Source organism: Aulostomus chinensis, chromosome 22 (genome assembly GCF_037954235.1).
Source record: "Aulostomus chinensis isolate RoL2024-O1b breed Wild chromosome 22, RoL_Achi_v1.0, whole genome shotgun sequence".
NCBI classification, from domain to species: domain Eukaryota; kingdom Metazoa; phylum Chordata; class Actinopteri; order Syngnathiformes; family Aulostomidae; genus Aulostomus; species Aulostomus chinensis.
In genome coordinates this window covers 14,469,809-14,488,728 of record NC_141341.1, presented here as the reverse complement: position 1 = coordinate 14,488,728, position 18,920 = coordinate 14,469,809, and the positions used below count along the sequence as shown (strand labels likewise).

Below are 18,920 nucleotides of genomic sequence, written 5' to 3'. Positions count from 1 at the left end.
CCCACCAGTGAGTGTGTGTGTGTGTGTGTCTTCACAGCTGTCAGTGTGTTTTCAGACACGTTGCCACTGTGTGCTCCATGTTTGCAGTGTGAATAAAGTTCAGTGGCTGGTGTGTGTGAAGTCAGTGACAGCTTCATTATGGCTTGTGCGCACAGGGAGACAGCACCATCCAGGGGAAGCAGAGGAAGAGGACAGAGACACAGGACAGGCCGGGTTTACTGTCGGGCCAGCCCACATCAGTCCAGCAGTTGAAGGGAGGGGTGCTGTCTCCTTTAATGAGCCTTTGCTTATGTTATCAGCTTTCAATTTACAGAGCTGTCTGGCACTTCTGCACCACCCCTCATCCCTGCCTCCCCCTCACTCACATGCAGTTTGCTGCCTCTAGTCTGTAAAGAGTTAATTTGCCGTCTTCTCCAAATTAGGCCATCTCACCGGGGAAGGCTGTGACAGGGGGGCTGTCATACGGCCAACACAAGACAGTGTCCCAAAACTGCAGCTAAACAACAGACATCATACAATTTGTAGATGGATGCTTCATACCTAAAACAAGGATACATACCAGCTGCAAGTTCATTTGCCAGCTAAAGCAGTGTAATTTAACGCATCAGCATCCTAAATTCAGGAAAGGCATTTAATGCAAGATGCTGATTAAAATTTGACTTATAATTGAATAAAGCTCTCAAGCAGTGCCGATCAAAATCCAAATCACACACCATACAATTTATAGTTTAAGAAAAGGGAGTATTTGGGACACCATGTCTTTGCCTGTAGAGACATACCAGTCTGTCACTCCTGAACATTTTATCAAGCCCAGCAGTGCTGAAAAAAAATAAATAAATCAAAGCAAATACAAGTATGCTACTCACTATACATGAGTACTTCGTAAGTAGTTTGGCATCAGATCATATCTTGACATCCAAGGCAAGTCTCGGTACCTACTGTACTTCCCAGTACTGTAACAACCACAGTTAGGGGTCTGGTGATGTCTACACTCCCTCTACTGGGCCCTTACAACAGTGCAAGAATGCTGCTTAGCAAGAGATGTGCATCAGCAAGATGAGGGAAGAAAATCCACCTTGGTTCTCATGTATAAAGTCAATAGACCAGCTACATTTCCTCAAAAACAGTTTTATTTATCCATCAACAATTATTAAAAGTACTCAAATATTTTTTTCTAAAAAAAACACTCTCTACAAGTCAGAATACATTGCTAACCTCAATACAGCTTCAGTGCAGATAAAATATAAACTTAGGTAATAATAATTAAGAATGCACTGGTATAAATGTAGGTGTACAATACATTTTTTTAAAACATGAAATATATTTTTCTAAGTACACAGTAAATAGATACTGCTTTGAGAAAACAAAAAGCATATTATTAAAAAAAAAAAAAGAAGTCCCATGGGAAGTAAGGAGTCAGGTGAGGGTAAAAGAGAGCTTGTTTTTTGGGAGTTCTAAGGGGATCTCTGGAGTAGTAGGTTAATTTACAACATAACACAGGACTCAAGTGCCTCAGGGCTCAATGAGCTGCTCTTTGAGTGACTGAATGACTGCTTAACAACTCTGGATCAGACAACACAAAGGAGATGGGGCTTCCTTGCGTCGGAGTGTCCACATTTAGCCCCAAGCCTGACGACGACGACGACGAAGAGCTGCAGCATGAGGAAAGGAGATGGGATCAGTTCAGGGTTATTTTGTTTGTTTGTTTTTTTTTAAAATATAAAGCAGTGTCTCAGCCTACCTTTCACAGTCAGAGTCGCAGGAGGCCTTGTCGTCCATCCTGCTGATGTAGCCACTGTTGGAGCGCTGTATGGCCTCAGCCACCGTGTAACTACTCTTACCAAGTACACACCTCGCCATCTTTGAGATGCTGAGGTCTGACTGGAGGAACAGATGGAGTCGGCTGTCCGACAACAATAGTGGTGTTTGAAGAACACTAAAGAAAGGACATCTCATGAGACAACAGCCAAAAGTAAACTAAAACGGTTCAGAGTCAAATAAAATGGCGGGGGGGGGGGATGTCGGTCATCTCACATTTCCAAAAACTCCTGTAGGCCCTTCATCCTCTGGGTGACCTGCTCTGTGTTCCTCAGACTGAAGAATGGGTTCCAGGGTGGCAACTTTGGTATTTCTCTAGACAGAAAGGACTGTAAGCATCTGCTTATGTTTGTCCCAGTATTCAACGCTCAGCAGGTTGCTTGAATTAAAGCAGTAATCACAACAGCCATGAAAGGAATGACTGGGCTGTGAACGTACATGATCAGAGCGTTTTGTTCCAGACAATGACGCAGCCAAACAAATTCACTGTAGCGGCGCCTCACGCAGGACGTTTTCTTTCGGAAACACATGCTGTTGGTCTAAGGAGGAGAGACGTTCAAATGAAGGCAACACAGTGAGCTATTAGGAGCTCATCAGCCCTCATTAAGTGGCACTCACATGTAAGCAGATCTCGTAGTCGACGTGGGTGTACCAAAGGTCATCTTTCTGTAGCCTTGGATTTTGAACACAAATGCTGATAAACTCCTGGAAAAAGTTCAAATCGGAGATTCCTTCAAAAGCAATACATGCATGCTAATGTGAATAATGATGCATCTCATCTTGGCCTCTGCCAAGGAGGTTGTGTCACTGGTGACATTTGTCAGCAGGGTTATGTCAAAAAAATATGAAGCAGATTTTCAACAAACTTTGGTGTAGAATAAGTCTTAATGTGTCCTGCCGGGTGTGTGTGTCAGGCTAATCCATCCTAAATTTGGTCAGAATTCCCTAAATAATTTTGTGATCAGCATGTACAAGCTTAATTTGTAGTTGAGGGCATATTTCAGAGTTTCAGTTGTGTTGACGTCTCGCAAAGTACAGCAACATCAGTGTGCTCTCTAGTTCCAACTCGCGGATGCAGGAGCCGAATATTTATGGCACAGAGCACACAGTCTGCTTCAGGTTTCCCCTAACTCTCACAACACAACACACAGGTTCTCAGGAGTGTGAGGGCCCACTAATCACTGCTTGTAGCCTTGATCGACGTCCAAGCACCAAGGGCTTAAAGAGCATGAGGCACACTCACTGTCTTCCAGGTGCGACTGCATGAATTCAAGTCAAATAGGAGGAGGAGTATTCTTGACAACTCACAGTTTTGGAAAAAATGTCCAGCATACCATCCATCGTGGAAACCAAAAACCTGGAAGACAAAAGTTACATTAATCACAGCTCATCTTTTCTCACTCTTCAAAAGTCACAGCACAAAGTGCAGCAGCGTGTGTCGTTATAAATACAGAATATCAGCACTGAAACAAGCCGCAGATCATTTAGGCTCAACTATTGCATCACATCTGCACTCAGGGAGCAGAATATGAGGTTTCAATGCAACGTCTGTTGTGGAGGCAATTAATTCATGAGGGTCCAAACGCACAAACATTGGAGCTGATGTAGCATAAATGGGTACAAAGTGCAGAGGAGGTGGATTTAGCTTGTGGAGGTGGGTGGGGTGGGGGTCTCAGCTCTAATAGGAGCTCACTGACCAAAACAGGATTGGAAAGAAAGCCTCTTTTGCACACAATAAGCAGTAATACAGGTCAACCAGCTCCTTATTCACTCAATAAATGCAGCTATTATGGCATGAGGAGCTACATTTTCTAATTTGCTAAATAGCCCCTTAATATCAATGACGGACAAATTGGTGTTTCACTTCGAGTCGGTGTTATTTCACATGACATTTGGTATCTCAACACTTCGAGCTGCTGGATATCTGCTCTTTGACGTGTGTCACACCCCGAGTCCATGCAGAGCGGATCAATACGGCTACATCAGAGCTACTCCTGCTCTGCAAACGTCACATGAAGTCACACATTATGGAGGACTGTGATTGATAGAGCCTTAAGTGTGCCCCATCTTCCAGCTTGTGACAGCTTATGGTTGTTTGGTGCTGTACAGTGATTCAACAGATCACAGCTACTTCAGGAAATCAATAAATACCACACCATCTACTCCATCTAAATAGAGCTGGAAGGATTATGTAACAGAAATCACACTTTATCATAGGACCCCCCCCCCCCCCCCCCCACACACACACACACACACACACACACACACACACACACAGCCACCAATGAGGAGTGGCTCAGCACTCAGGGCTGCAATGAAGCCACTGATTTGGTTCCTCGAACATTTGCATAATTTCAAGAACATCATGCCCAATTTATGTTTTAAGAATTATATCCACAATACAAAACCTGAAAAAAAGAAACTAGAAATAAATTTCGAATCAAACAAAGTACATTAAAGTCTAAACCAGCATAAACTACTAGCAGGTCCTACCTTCTCCCACTTCACCTCAGCAGCGGTCCCGTGCTGGTGACCCGAAGCAGCTCACTAGACTGGCGGAAGTTCAGCTCCCCGCCCTGAACTACCCTTAATACGCCTGGTTCACGCCTTCCGGTCCCGGCGGGCGGCACGATTAAAATGTGTGAACACAAAATAAAATGTGGTATTTAAAAATAGTTATATGTATATATTTATATATTAGTGTTTACGTTGATTTATTGCGCTGCAAGGTGTGACAATTATCGAAGGTTCCGCCCGTGAACTACGTGTTACCTGTCCATCACGCGCACCCGCGGCCAATTAGTTTAATTGGTATCACCTGGTCTCAGGGGGCCTGATAGCGGGGTCCATAAATATGCCTGATATAATAATAAAGTCGTGAACTGTCAAACCATCAATATCATTGTCAGCCGAATCTAAAATATGATTATCAACTGCAGCAGGATTTCCATTTTTATACTGACATTATAATTAGACATATTAGTATGAAATTATTGTAAATTTTAAAAAAAAATCACTCTGTTTATTCCTATGAGAATTATTGGGACATGATTTTACAAGGAAGAAAAAAAACATGATTTTGTGAAAGTCAATATTGCTACTTTCCAAATTATATTTAATATCCATCTAAAGATTTTGAAGTCTCTGAGGTCATGGTGGAATACAGAGACATTTAAGCATATTTTGCTACGGCTCTGGTGTGGAGCATATAATGTACACCTGTTCCTTGTTTTATATCATATTTATACCAAATTGAAGAGTAAAATTCATATCCAGAACCATCTAAAAACAAATAGAGTAAATGTGATACAAGGAAAGCTTGTTTGCGATAACAAATAAGTCTAGTAAGTAACAAGAGTGAAGCTCAATTCATCTCCATTACAAATTGTTGGTGTTGGTGATAAAAAAATATTATTAAATATCATTTACCAAAAATAACAAGATGTAATTTGACACTGTAGCTGTGCGGGGACTGTCCTGGAGCTGGTTCAGGTATTGGTGTTGATGCATTATCATGAATTTAAGTCAAAGCCAGCATATCATTCACATTCACTCTCTAATTAGTGTTGAATCTTGAGCTTATTGTCTAAATTGGTCTTTAATTCCTTTACCCAAACAGATAAAAGTAACTCTCACCAAGGATTAAACACACAAAAACAACACACTCACAGCTGTCTTACCAAATGTCTCCGGCCTCTATTCGAAAATCCAGTCAACCGGAGAGAAGAGTTGACCTGGGGTCAGGTATTTAAGGTGTCCTATTTGCGTACAAAGGCTTGCTTTATCATGGGAGGAGTCAAGAGAGTGACAGCTCTTTGAAACTCTAAGGAAAATAACTACTGAGATTACGTGAACTGATTTGTGCATTACAAATTTATTGTTAAATGCAATTGTCTGTAGAGTATGACTTCCAGTTCATGATAATTATATAACCCATCAGTGTTAATTTCAGTCGGAAAAATAGACTAAAAATTCAAAAAAGAGAGAGATTAAGGCTCACCACAAAGAAATCAAGCTCAGTCGTCATCAACTACCGGTAAATCTAAACTTTATTAGTGGAGGTTTTCTGTCACCAAGACTAAAGTGCACAGACATCATCAAATAAACTTAACCTAACAGGAACCAGAATTAACTTGCAACACTGAGAATGTCCAGTTGGATTCTATTTGATTGGCCTGGTGTCTGAGGAAATTAGCATAGAAGTGATGTGAATGTGCTGCACTGATTAGACATTTGATTCAATCAAGTTGCGCTTTGATGAAAAAGATGGAAACCAAAGAACTTTTTTTTTAATACTTATTTTTTAAACTAGCTTTTCTTGCACTGTTCCTTCATCTTGGTTGAATATGAATTATATCTACCTTGATATGAATCATAACAATTTGTATTTTGATAACCAGGTGGTCTCCTGGAGAGATGCTTTTGCTAGTAAAGTAGCAGTTGCACCAGTTCAGACCAGCCAGCGTCATACACTCGTCACACATCTTCAAACTAAACACTTGCAATTGTTTTTCTTTCTCAAATAATGTCGATGCCGCAAAGAGAACCTGTTGTGGAACAGTTTTGCTACCGAAGAATTAGATTACAGTTTCAAAAGGATCATGGGCCATGAAGGACAGACAGCTAGGAACATTGTGTCTTGTAATCCATAAGAACATCCATGATGCCCACTGGCCCCTGAGATCAATACCACAAGTGATCAATAGTGACCTCAGCTCTCTGTTGTCTACATGATAGTGGAGAGCGTCATAACAGATTGTCAGGAGTGGAAATTACCTGTTCAGGTGAGTCGAAGTGAACTGGTGTCTGGTGGCTGGTGCTACGGGTGCTGTGGAGACCTGACCGCCTGGTCCAGCACACACACAGTTAACAGGAAAACTGTTGCTTTTATTCTTACTAAAATCATGTAGGCATGCTAGAGTTTACTTTTAATTCTTGACTTTTTTTTTGTGCTAATGTGTCCTTGTTTGAACATTATCACTGCATTGTATGATTTTTAAATGTTATGTTTCTATACAACTGTGAAACACTGTGAGTTACCTCGTGTCTGAATGTCGCACCAGATCTGTTACTGAAACCTCAATACAGTGAGATTGGAGTGTTAACTCCTACACCATTATTCCCACCTCATGCCCTCCGTGTCTCTTGCCTAAATAGTGTAGGACCATAAATGTAATTTATAAAGTTGATATTTAAAGGACATTTTGCTACTGGCTAATTTCCAGCTCCCGCAGTATAAAATAGAACCACAGTAATAATTTTAAATTCACTTAAAATATTCATGTACGATAAAAAAAGGAGGTAAAATGCAATCGGAAGAGGTGTGTGTTATCTATTCCAGGCGAGAAAATATTGAAACCCTCTCTAAGACCTTGTCAGTAGCAGAGGATCAATATGAAGGGAAAGCAGTGTGTATTTATTGAAGCCACACCCACTCGAGCTGTGCAGTCACACAGCCCGCCGTTGGACCCCATAACCTCCAACCACTAAGCTCCCAATACTGAACCCGATTCCACCGCAGAGGTTAATGACCAATTATAGGCAAAAGGTAAGTGAAGATGCATAGTCGTTGTTCTGGGTCTTTATAATATGGTGAAGATTAGAGGCAACAACAGCGGCAAAAAATATTTTTATGGTTAATTTCATAATAGCAGATTTGTTTAGGCAGAAATGGGTGTGGCTACATGGCATTAATCAAGGTCTTTAAGAGGTAGTTCACCCCAAATCAATTCAGTGTTCCCTGAGTAGACCAACAGTGGGTTTTTCAAAACAATTTCAGAAATCTTGGAGCAACTTTAGACAAGCGGTGTGGAGGGATTTTTTTTTTGGTTTACCTTATTTACTTTTTCTTGTGTTCAAAACTTAGACACCATTTAGTTCAGTTGTTTTATTGATTACTGGGTATTTGTTTTGTCCCGAGGCCTGAGGGTGAGGAGATTATGACCGAACATGCACTTGTACTTGGTTGAACTGTCTCTTTTATCTGCCACATGCTTCATCGTGAGCAGGAAGCCGTGAGAAAAAAATGGAAAATATCTGACCCTGAGATTGTGCTGCTGTAAACATGTTTGACACATGGCCATGAAATTTAAACTGTTAATTTTGGAAACGGGAACTTTCAATTGTTACTCCCATTGACATTACAATCTAATGTTTCATAACAAATTTAATAGTGGGATTCTCCTGAAGAAGTTGTACATTTTATATTGAAATGAAGTTATTTGACACACGGTGAACTACTTTACAATGAGCACGAGTGCTGCACTTTGGGCATGAATTTATTCTCGACTTTAAACCGTCCATGTTACGGCAGCTCCAACCAGTCAGCCGAAGTTAACAACCCAATAAAAGTTCCACTCCTCCCCTTTATTTTCCAGATTAAAGCAACCAATGTAACAGGAATCTGTTTGTTAGCTTAGCATAACCTGTACTGTTTCACGTAGGTCTGTTCATGTTCCAGGACAAAGACAAGGCCTTTTTAGTCGAAGTGTAACCTGTATTTTGGACATAAGTATAAATTAGCATAACTCTTCCTAAATACCCTGGGTTAAGGGTCCACTACGCGTTGCTGGCAGACGTCACTTCCACTGACGTTGGGTGTAAATACCAAACAAAAACATAGCGAGCTCAGCCCTCCCTGTGTTTCTGTAATTCATGAAAGCGCATTGACATGGAAAGAGGACCTGTGCTGCGCTAACGTCGCTAAGATGAGTGAGCGAACTCCCAACTGTTCAGTGAGTACGTTCATATTCTAAGTCTTTATACAATATCGGGTAGAGTAACAGCTGATATGTTTAAAATTATTTTGTTAGCTTATGAGTTACCACTGATATATTGAAAATTATTTTATGAGCTTACGCGAAAGAGACACTTGTAGAATTTGTCCTTCCTACAATCGATGCTAGTGCTAGTGTCTCCGCGACTATGGAACCCTTCCTTGACTGTTACCAATTCCTCAACACAATCCTTGAAAGTTTTGAAAGAAGGCAGCGAATTTGGTCACATAAAACCTTTATTAGAACTTGAAACAATATTTACAAAAATGAGTTTACAAAAGATTACCACTAGAGTGTAAACAACAACAAAGAACAGGGTTAAAGATCAAAAACTACTTTCTGAGACTGAGATGTTGAGACAGGCGATAGAGGAACACACCAAAAGGAGCCGTTCAGATTTTAATCAGGAATGAATATAGGCATCGAAGAGTATGGCTACGACCGCGGAAGACTGGTGTGACACCGTCACCTGCTCCCTCAACAACCCAGCTAATCATATGCGACACAGCGTTCCTTAACTGCAACTCAAGTGGAACATTGGGAGAAAAAAATCTAGGCCAGCTAAAACTAGAAGGCAAGCCAGAGGAGAAAATTCAGTCCTGAGCAAAAGGTGGTGGAGGAGCAGGTGGTGCAAGGAGCAACGAGGACCGGAGGGGTGTACTACTGAGCTTCGTCCTCTGGACACGAATGCCACGTTAGTCTCTCCTCGTAGAATGAAATGACCACCTGTGGGCACTTGGTGTTGGCCTCCCGGGCGGGGACCAAGTCCGCTTCATCCGAGTCTTTCCTGCAACAAAGAGGGAGATGTTACAGCAGCTGTGGACTCTTCTCCGCTTAAGCTCCACCCCCCTCCCGGTTGGTTGAAAAAGTCAGTTGAATATTGTGATAAAAATAAACAAATAGTATCAGAAATAAAGTTGGATTATCAAGAGCAAATCCCTGCTTTTCTTGAAATGTGTACTTTTTAACTCAAACTAGCCTTGAAAGTGCGAAGTTTTATCAAAGCTGCATGATAATGTTTGCTGCCCCCCCCACACACACACCCCCTGCCAAAAAAACAAAACAAAACTTGTGTGACATGAGATAAGATTATTTTAGAGTAATTTTCCACGTCACAATATCAGAAAGACAAGTTTACCCAGAAAAATGCTGTGATGTACAAAATGCCTCCCGTCTCTGCGGTGTACTCGCTAGTCTTCAGAGATTCTAAAATACACTCACAGGGTTGGACGCCGCCACATTCACAAACGAATATCAAAACAGGCCGACATCCAACTATAAAAACTTCTGGTGAAACTTTCAAATAACTTATGATAAAAAAAAAACCTTCTGTGTAGTAAAGTTCAAAATAACCAATTATATAATTGCAAAGGCAACAGACACTGAGATTGGGTTTTGAACAGTCGTGCAGCGGATGCATTACTCGCCATTTCATCAAGAACATCAGCTCCCCGCTGCTGTCCGTGGCACCGATGATCCTCTCTGGCTCGAGGTTCCTAGCAAAGCCCCGAGGCTTCTCCGGCTGCAGGCGGTGAAATGACAAAACAGGGGCATCAGAGACGTGGCTGATTCTTTTTCCAGAGCATTGGGAGATGATGACAGTTGTCTAGTCCTAGGATCAGTCTGCAGGGTGCTGTGCTTAGCCAGACCTACTATAGCAGTTCACCATCATTAAATGTGCGTGGGCAGAGCGACCAGATCATGGGACCATGTACTAGAAATGTCCGTGACATTTTCCACACCTTTGAGAAAAATGTATACGTGAAAATACACAGACATCCAAGTCAAAATGTGCTCGCGCCACCAAACAAAACGATATTCACCAAAAGACATATTTCTCTGTTGATCTTACTGAACCACTGACACCAATGTGCAGGTATTTGAGATGCAAATTTCTTAATTTTTCCAGGCCTTGTAAATGTCATTTTCAAATTCCAGGACCTTTCCAGGTGAACCCTGCAGTTATGTTTGTCTAAATTGGAGTATTCATCTTTCCGTGGTTCTCTCCGCTTAAATTTCTTAATCAGCACACTCACGGCGTCTTTCTTCTTGGCGTCTGATTCTGGCTCGTCTGTCGATGCCTTCCTCTTCACAGGAGCTGGCTTCTCCTTCACATTCTTCTGGGATTCCAGGAATGCTGAGATCAGCTCTGGGCAGTCCAGGTTCTCCTCTGGTTCCCAGGTGTTGTCGGCACTAGACGAGCAGGGACAGGATCAGAATCTGTATTTCTACAACCTCTTCAGGGATTCCCAACACATTCATGCAAGTCGACATTGTTAAAACTATGCTATGCAACACATTGACTACGGACAGAAGCACAGCACAACCCCATACCAGGGAAGCACTTCCAGCTCAGCGGGGAGTCGGGTGTCCCAGGCAACTCACTCTGTAAATCCTTTCCACTTTAGGAAGAACTCTACTTTCCCATTCACTAAACGTTGGTCCAGCACTTTCTCCACAACAAACTCCTCAGGCTCCTCTTGAGCTCCTGGTGCATCCTTCTTCGCCTTCGTATTCTGCTTCTTGCCCATGACGTGCGCTAGAACCGAGAGCAGATATTAGGACTTAAGTTGTTCGGCAAGTGTCTTCAATGCCACCGAAATAAACCTCAGTACCCATAAAGTTGCTGGTCTTATCCACAAAACGTTAAAAAGGAGATGAAAAATAACACCAACTCGTCCCAAATCTCCCTCCGATGAAGGAGCCTCACACCAGTTCGACGTGTTACTGTAATTGTGACAAGGGAAACGCTTAACTTACACATCATTACTACAATAACTTCATGCTTACCAAGTCAGCTAGTGTTAGGTGGAGTGCACAACATGTATCAAAGCTAGCACAAATGCATCACGCGACTACGTTGCGTCAGGTTAGTTTTGATAGCGTGCTAACAAATGCTAATTATTTCAGGCCTAACCTTGGCTTGCTTGACAAGACGACGCCTCCTGCTAACCTGATTCACTAACGTGATATGGGATAAAATGACCTGGATAATCTTGAGATACGTCAGATAAGCAACGTTAGCAAATTACGCTAAAAAGAGAGCGCGACTGATACGTAACGGCGCTCAGTGGCCTTTAAAGGGCCTAACGATACGACTCAATGCTACCCATTATTTTCCTTAGCTAACTAGCAACCTAATGTAAGCTAAACATTGTAAAACAACAAGATAGTTGCAATGTAGTCAAAGAGTGTTCGTGTTTACGGGGTTTAAATGTCCCACTCTCGCAGCAACTTGTAAATCACGGTGCACACGGAACGCTGCAGCTAAAATGAATTAAATAAGCAACAAAGCTAGCTTGTTTGTATGGAGCAACGTCTTCAACACAGAGAAGCCATTAATTGTAGATATTGCGACATACGTACCCTTTCAATGGGACTTAAAAACAGCGATTGCCTCACCGACGTCTCTTTACCACGCGGTCCGCCTCCTCTTTATCTTCACCACTGAGGGGTAGGCGCCAAAAGCTAAGGGCTGACCATCAACTGGCTACCGGAAGAGGAATGCGTTACGCTTTGCTGCCCGACGCAGGAAAGCTAATCGAGCGCAGAGTCAACAGCGTGTTTGAGTTTTGTTTTTCGGGATATGCCTGCATGTGTGTTGTTTCCTTAAATTCAGCTTGCGTCCAAATGGTCATCAGTGGGAGATGATGTTCATAAAGTTTTAGCCATCCATGCCTTTAAAGAGTTACACAAGAAAGACGCACAGCGAGTATATTTACGTTTTTAATCCGAAAGAATCAGGTCTGCAAGAGCATTTTAACTTCCCTAGACAAAATCATACTATGAAAATCCAAAAATCATCATGCATCAAAAACATCTGCCCAAAACAATAAAAAAAACATGTCAAATTTATACAAAAGGTAAAGTAAACTCTTGGTCACACCAGAAAATTAAATAAAAATTTGAGTGGGACTAGGAAAAAAATAACACTTTGAGACACCGTTAACTGCTTTGTACATCTCTCAATTGAACTCACTTATTCAGATGACTATAAAGCAAAGTGCCCATGAGATAACACGGCAACCCCCACTGAATACTCAAATCAACCTTTTTCATTTAATCTCAAATATATATATGCATATATATATATATATAAAAAAAAAAACATCCACACAACATTCTTTCCTATTAAATAGAGTTGATTGTATGTTGGTTTGTTTGTTTTTAATGTGATGTCCAAGGTCCATTTAGGGCACTTTTTGTATTGAGTGCACTTAAACTTCCCTAAAAGGGATTTTAATATTTTGCCAAAATGTTCAATATAAACTAAGGCATGAGGTAGAAGATCATGTTGCCAAACTAAAATGAAAGAATTAAGCAGAATTGTGCTTCAAGCCAATTACTCAATGTCAATTTAGACGAAATCAGCCTCTCAAACACATTTATGATATGGTAATGTGCATCTGTGGGTCACACACACAAAAAACCACAACAAAAACCCTTATAGAATGCAAATGAAGGCCCAGGCAATTCAGTCATTGGTATATTGTATGTCATCAAGACATAGAACATAGAATCAACTTTTCACTCCTCTCACTTTAGATTTCTACTTAACAGTACAGGCCATCAAACATCTGAAACCAATTTGTAAACGTTAGATGTGTAATGTCTCAGTGCTCTAATAACTTTGAGATAAAGTTGCCATTTTGGAAACAAAAGATACTGTCATAGACAGTCTCATAAGTATTTCAGGAACTTCACAAACTTTAATAAATACGAACTTTATCCTCCTTTTTGTACTGTATACGTACTTTGAGAGGCAAGGCTACATTAAAACCAAACAGAACTCTCCAATATTTTTATCTAGTAACTGTCACATCATTGGCCATGTTTATACACGTCTCTTTGTCTATGCTTTTTGGTAAAAATGAACTGATCTGTTTACTTTAGAATGATAGCAGGCACATAAAGAGAGTTCCCTTCAGCACCCAGGTGCCGTGTCCATCGCTAATAAGCAAAGAATGTCCAGTGTTTAAGCTACATTGTTCCCATAATATCTTTATTTACAGAGAATTAATTTTGTTTTTAATCTATTTTTGTTCCGAGTGTCTTTTTGTATTGATCTTTTGCAGTTTTTGTCTCCCAACAGCAATGAATCCAGGCAAGAGAAGATCCCACAACCAGAGTTGCTGGAGAGTTCGGACTTGTCAAGTAGAGGTAAGGTCTGAGCTGAAAATAGAGCATCACTGCTTTTTCCCCTTCTTTCTCTTCTCTGTTTTATTGCCAGCTGATGTGGAGACAGCAGGCCTTTGTACAGGCTGAACTACAACCCTCCCATTAGCCCCGCACTGTAGGGTGTATCTGTCTGGGTCCAGGGGCTGTCCTGAAGCATCCCTCATCCGGGCCAGGACGTCTCTGGTAAGCTGCTCTATCTGCTGCCCCACAGCACCCATTGTCTTGGCTGTGACCTGTTTCTCTCTCAGGAGCCTGTCCCTCTGAGCCTGTAACCTTTCCACTTCCTCTTGGAGCCCTGTGATGGCATCTAGTTTGCGCTTACGGCAATTTTGCGCTGCCAGTTTGTTCTTCCCTCGTCTGCGGATGTCCCTCAGAAGAGTCACTTGTTCTGGGGTGAAGCTGTGGCAGTCAACGACCTCCAGGAACTCCTCCACAGGCATGTTGACAATCTGTAGGGCAGAAAACGGGATGCACATGGCGCGAGCGCGCAGTTCATCCCGACTGAGCTCCCGCTCCTCCAAAATCTGCCCATCATCATCACTCAGAGGCTCCTCTTTGAGGCCTTTGTGGGGAAGTGTTACTGCTGTCTGGTCGAAGAAAGCCGGAGATGAGTAGCTGTGGTCGTGCCACACACTCTCACTAAGATCAACAGGTGACCACATTGTGGTGTAATCCGCAAAGCCTTTGGATGGGACTGAATCCACCTCGCTGCTGTAGCCCGTAGCTCCACACTCATCTTCACAGTATGAACTGGATGATGATGACATCTCAGATGAGCCTGGAGGAGAGACACATTTATTAGTATGAACACAAGCTAGTCCTGGAAAGACATTTACCTTCGGGTGTCATGAATATGAACCAACCTGGTGAGACTGGACCTCCGGAGCTGCTCTCTAGAGACAGACCGGAGTCCGAGTCCAAGTCCTCAAGGACTGCTGGGTTGATGCCCTCCAGACAGCCCATCAGCTGGTTGTCTATGGTGTCCAAGCCCTCTAAACCTAGTTGATTGATCCGGTCAAAAATGGCCTCATCCAGACAGCCACCCAGCGCACCATGCAATGACACGTCTCCAGTTAAATTACATACTGAGGCAAAGGGGAGCGCAGCCAGGCCCAGCGCCATCCCTGGTGAGGCGCCTGAGTGGGAGGAGCCAGTGGATTCAAGCCGGAAAAGGGACCTTTGCTGTTGGGTGACTGGCCTGGCATCAACCCTCTCTGCTGGCACACCAAAGGCTCCACCGCTGTTTACCATGGCGTCTTGCAAACTGACGTCTTGGCTGATGGCGCGAGTGATGTCTGTGTCGAGGTCTGACAGACGCCCAGTCCCAAGAAGATCCAAGTCCTGCACAGGGGACACAGACATGAGTCTACTGCAGGTCTTGTAACATACTTCATAGCATTAAACTCTCTATAATAACATAGTTGCAGTTCTTTCCAGGTTTTAGACACTTACCTCAAGGTCAGTGACGGACAGTGAGAGTAAATGGCTCCAATGTTGCTCAATGTCATTTATAGGTGGGGGGCGTTGGGCTGGATCAGTCAGTGCAGTGATGCCTTCCAGGAGACTCTAAAAAAGGCAAAAAGTGAGAGGTACGTTTTATTTCCACGTGATTAAAGTCAAGAGCGTCAGAGTCAACAACCTCTGCAGATACATTTAGCCACGTGAGAGCAACTTCAAATTTTTAAGACACATAAAAAGCTGCGACATTCATGGATGTGATATTTACTGATGTATTTTATGCCATTAAAAAAATTAAACTAAAATAGCTTAGATTTGTGTTCACAACAGAACTTCCTTCAGGCAGTGAATCAAAAACCTATTCAAAGAACAGATCGACTGTGAGACGAGGGAAATGAACTTTTGATGATGGTATCCTGTTTCAGGGCTCACGCTTGCACCACTCCACTGACTCACACATAGTACTCCACATTTGATGAGGACAACTGATCAACCTGGATCATACCTCTTGCTCCAGTGTGGAACTGTGAGCCAGCTGAGTGACTGGAACAGCCTCCTCTTCCTCTTTAATGTGAGCATCATCTTCCTGGCGGGACAAAGACAGACTGATGGTTAGGAAGGGACATATTGGTCAACAAGCCTGTTAGAGGATTCAAAATACCACATAGTAGCTGATATCCACGGACCTGTTTAAGTGGCCCTGAGCTATGATTACAGATAAACAGAGATCCAAAGCAACGGTGTCTGACAGAGCAAATGTTTGTTTTAACAGGCAGTTGTTGTAACTGTAGAAGGAAAAGGACCCCAGTGAACTAACTTGGCTCTGCATTCAACTGTTTTCATCGTCCTGCCAGCGGGGATCAAGACCATTTGGGTCGCACTGAGAGTGTGCGAGCAGGTGCATTAATGTATGAAGGTGGGATTTAAAAGCTTTCAACATAATTACAGTTAAAACCCTCAGAGGTGGTCTGATTCCGCTAGACCCGTCTAATACGCCACTGATGTAGATTAGCGGCTCATTCGTGGACACAATATCAAGGATATTGTGTCAACAGAGGATCTGTCAAAGTGCAACCACACGCTAGAAAAAAGCAAAATGGCTACACTAGCAAAATATCTTCAAACAATACAAACCACTTCATTCCACGCTTTATATAAACCTGTGGACTCCAACTGGTGCACTTCTGACTTGGCTCAATTGATTCAGTGGGTGATGATTCAGGTATTGATCGGCAAACATCAATGCTGTAGTCATCCCTTTTGACACACCCTGTGTACAAGCTCCAACCAGCTCGCCCAGCAAGCTGCTAAGCTATTACTTATTTGACAAGGGATGTGTTGAGGAACAAAAGATTATCCATGGGAACAAGAAGCCAAGGAGGAGACCACTGCTTTTGTGTCCAGAAAAAAAACAACAGTAAAATAAAACAAGTTGAGGGTCTAAGCCTCACATCTCCACCTCTCAAGGCCCACAGATGGTGAATAAGTCTGGAAAAAAAGGATATATGGTTACGCAATTGGCGACGTCAAATGCCCTCAAGACACAACATCCACCAAGCAGCTGTTTCTGAACTAGAAAGGACTCAGAATTGAATGTCAAGGTCTGGGAGTGATCACAGTTTTAAAAACTATAATGATAGTACAAGATTATATATGACAACGACATGGAATGTAAAACAGTGTTTGTTATTGATGAAGGGAAGACAGGCCACACCATTTGGCATGGTGACTTTACAGCTGTGTGGAGAGCTATTACACCAGTCCTGTTAGGGCCTCCTTAAAAGTTAATTCACACCATTCAGAGGCTTTAATGTGAAAAGTTCCTCACCAAAAAGTGACAGGTGCAGCAGACAGGTGGCTACAAACTGTGCATACAACATCTGTGATGCTGATCATCAAACAAGAGCCTTGTTGTTGACTGGTCATATGGAAGAGATGGCTATATAAACAGTAAGATTGTGTTTAGTAACTTAACTACATCCATGTCAACTCTATTAATAAGTGAGATTCCTTTTAAGACACAGGACTGATTGAGAAAGTGAAAATGCGGCCAACACATGGTTTTGTCCTTGTTTCCTTGTACATCAGGTCATGTTACAACATACTCCTCACAGCATGATAACACGTTGTTTTACAAGGATTAGTGCTGCTAGTTAGCTAATGATAGCATTAGCTGTTAACCACTGACGTTTTCAATCTTGTTCGTCACATTTTAGCTGTCCAAGCAACTTTCCTGCTCATACAGCTTACTTGCAGAGTCTGGAAAACTTAATCTTTCATTACAGACACACACACACACTTGCCTCTTTCAGTAACCCGCTGGCTCCAGCTATACAAGGCCCCTGTCCGGCTTGAGGGGATGTCTGGCACAGCTCTTGGCCGCTGTCATGCAGGTGGTCACTGTCAACACTAGCTTCGTACCCAGAGTTTTCCAGCCCCGGGTTGGTGTCAGTGCTGTTGCTGGTGGAAGGCTGCCCGCAGTCAGCCTTGTCAGTGGCGGACACTTGGTGCACCAGCCATGCGTTCAACTGTGTGGGAAACCTAGGGGAGCCCAGAGCCCTAACCTCGTCTAGAAGCCGGCGACTTGCAAAGAAATAATCCAACTCAGGACATTTTGGGTGCACGGTATATCCGTCAAGAGTGTCTCTCAGACTATGGAAAGGTGTCTGGGTGTAGGCTGAGCTAGGACCCAAGTTGATCTCAATCAGAGGCGTATAATAGCCGCTTAAGTAACTGTCGATATCCACACGAACTCCAATCAAACTGAGTAAGATCGTCAACTGAATCAGACCTTCTGTGAAGTATTTTTTCGCGACTTGCATTTTCTAAATACTCCTGAACTGCAGATAACTGCGAAAGCCTGGCCTAATGGTGCCTCCTTTCCGAACGGACAAAGGGAGAAGCCTAACAAAAGAGCACGCCTTCCCCTGTCAGACAAAGAGGTCCGCCTGTACCGGCGAACTCGTTGGACAGCTAACGCTGCTAGCTGTTAGCAACCAGCTTTAATCACCAATTAGCGGAAACCTAGAGGAACAAACATAGCGAAATGCCACCTTTTAATCCCGTGTTGTGTGTAGAGACTGTTGTCCTGTGGTATGTCGTTATTAATTCCACCTAACGTCGCCAATTAAACAGAAAACTAAATTACGCTAAAGCTAAATGTTGTCACTGTAGTGTGCTGCTAGAACTTCGACAAAAAAAATCTACATAACGGATGTACATTGGGTGACTACGTTCGCCCTAGCAACCTCTGATTGGTTAAAGATAGTGTCAGTTATTCTTTTGACCAATGAGAGTGAGAGACAGTTGATAAGTCCCGCCATCGCCCGTCCTTACCATAACTTAACTTCACACGTTATTTATATGAATTTGGCAAGAAATCACAAAGATATCACGTTAGAGCTGCAAGTGAAGAAACTACTTTAAATGATTTATTTATTTATTTCTCAAACCCGATACCCTGCTGATTCCGGGAGGATTTCTCGGCATGGCAAAGCTGCAGTTCCGGATGTTTGTGCTACTGACCTGCATTCGTCCCATGCAGCATGTTTACCCCACTGGTGAGTGTGAGAATTACAGTTTGGGGAATTGTGACTCCTATTTATGACCTCCTACCTGTCATATAATCCCAATTTACAATGGTAGAAGCCCATTATTAAAAAGCAAGTATCAGGTTAAGTATGTGCTTAG

The 18,920-nt window shown here is 42.6% G+C and overlaps 3 protein-coding genes across 7 annotated transcripts; all 3 read right to left on the bottom strand.

The window, feature by feature from the left end:
* Window positions 1-1,360: 1,360 nt before the first annotated feature.
* snx10a (sorting nexin 10a) lies at window positions 1,361-5,576 on the bottom strand. 3 transcript variants are annotated; one of them, XM_086193034.1, is made up of 8 exons: window positions 4,591-4,627; window positions 4,312-4,425; window positions 3,127-3,175; window positions 2,437-2,523; window positions 2,257-2,357; window positions 2,035-2,133; window positions 1,742-1,936; window positions 1,361-1,652 (listed from the first exon to the last, which is right to left on the bottom strand). In XM_086193034.1, the coding sequence occupies exons 3-8, from the start codon at window positions 3,157-3,159 to the stop codon at window positions 1,520-1,522; spliced, it is 648 nt and encodes a 215-aa protein (XP_086049160.1). In that variant the 5' UTR covers window positions 3,160-3,175; window positions 4,312-4,425; window positions 4,591-4,627; the 3' UTR covers window positions 1,361-1,519. The 3 variants fall into 3 exon arrangements, with proteins under 3 accessions (XP_086049160.1, XP_086049161.1, XP_086049159.1); XM_086193035.1 differs by lacking the exons at window positions 4,312-4,425; window positions 4,591-4,627 and adding an exon at window positions 5,499-5,576; XM_086193033.1 differs by lacking the exon at window positions 4,591-4,627 and having other exon boundaries at window positions 4,312-4,582.
* A 3,242-nt stretch (window positions 5,577-8,818) lies between these two features.
* Window positions 8,819-12,100, bottom strand: cbx3a (chromobox homolog 3a (HP1 gamma homolog, Drosophila)). Of its 3 annotated transcripts, XM_086192949.1 has the most exons (6): window positions 11,961-11,999; window positions 11,210-11,321; window positions 10,980-11,133; window positions 10,631-10,787; window positions 10,022-10,116; window positions 8,819-9,381 (listed from the first exon to the last, which is right to left on the bottom strand). In XM_086192949.1, the coding sequence occupies exons 2-6, from the start codon at window positions 11,211-11,213 to the stop codon at window positions 9,255-9,257; spliced, it is 537 nt and encodes a 178-aa protein (XP_086049075.1). In that variant the 5' UTR covers window positions 11,214-11,321; window positions 11,961-11,999; the 3' UTR covers window positions 8,819-9,254. The 3 variants fall into 3 exon arrangements, with proteins under 3 accessions (XP_086049075.1, XP_086049076.1, XP_086049077.1); XM_086192950.1 differs by lacking the exon at window positions 11,210-11,321 and having other exon boundaries at window positions 11,961-12,100; XM_086192951.1 differs by lacking the exon at window positions 11,210-11,321 and having other exon boundaries at window positions 11,997-12,021.
* On the bottom strand, window positions 11,225-18,437 carry nfe2l3 (nfe2 like bZIP transcription factor 3). Its single transcript, XM_086192948.1, has 6 exons — window positions 17,530-18,437; window positions 15,736-15,812; window positions 15,225-15,338; window positions 14,636-15,113; window positions 11,961-14,550; window positions 11,225-11,321 (listed from the first exon to the last, which is right to left on the bottom strand). The coding sequence occupies exons 1-5, from the start codon at window positions 18,050-18,052 to the stop codon at window positions 13,781-13,783; spliced, it is 1,962 nt and encodes a 653-aa protein (XP_086049074.1). The 5' UTR covers window positions 18,053-18,437; the 3' UTR covers window positions 11,225-11,321; window positions 11,961-13,780.
* Between the last annotated feature and the right edge of the window lie 483 nt (window positions 18,438-18,920).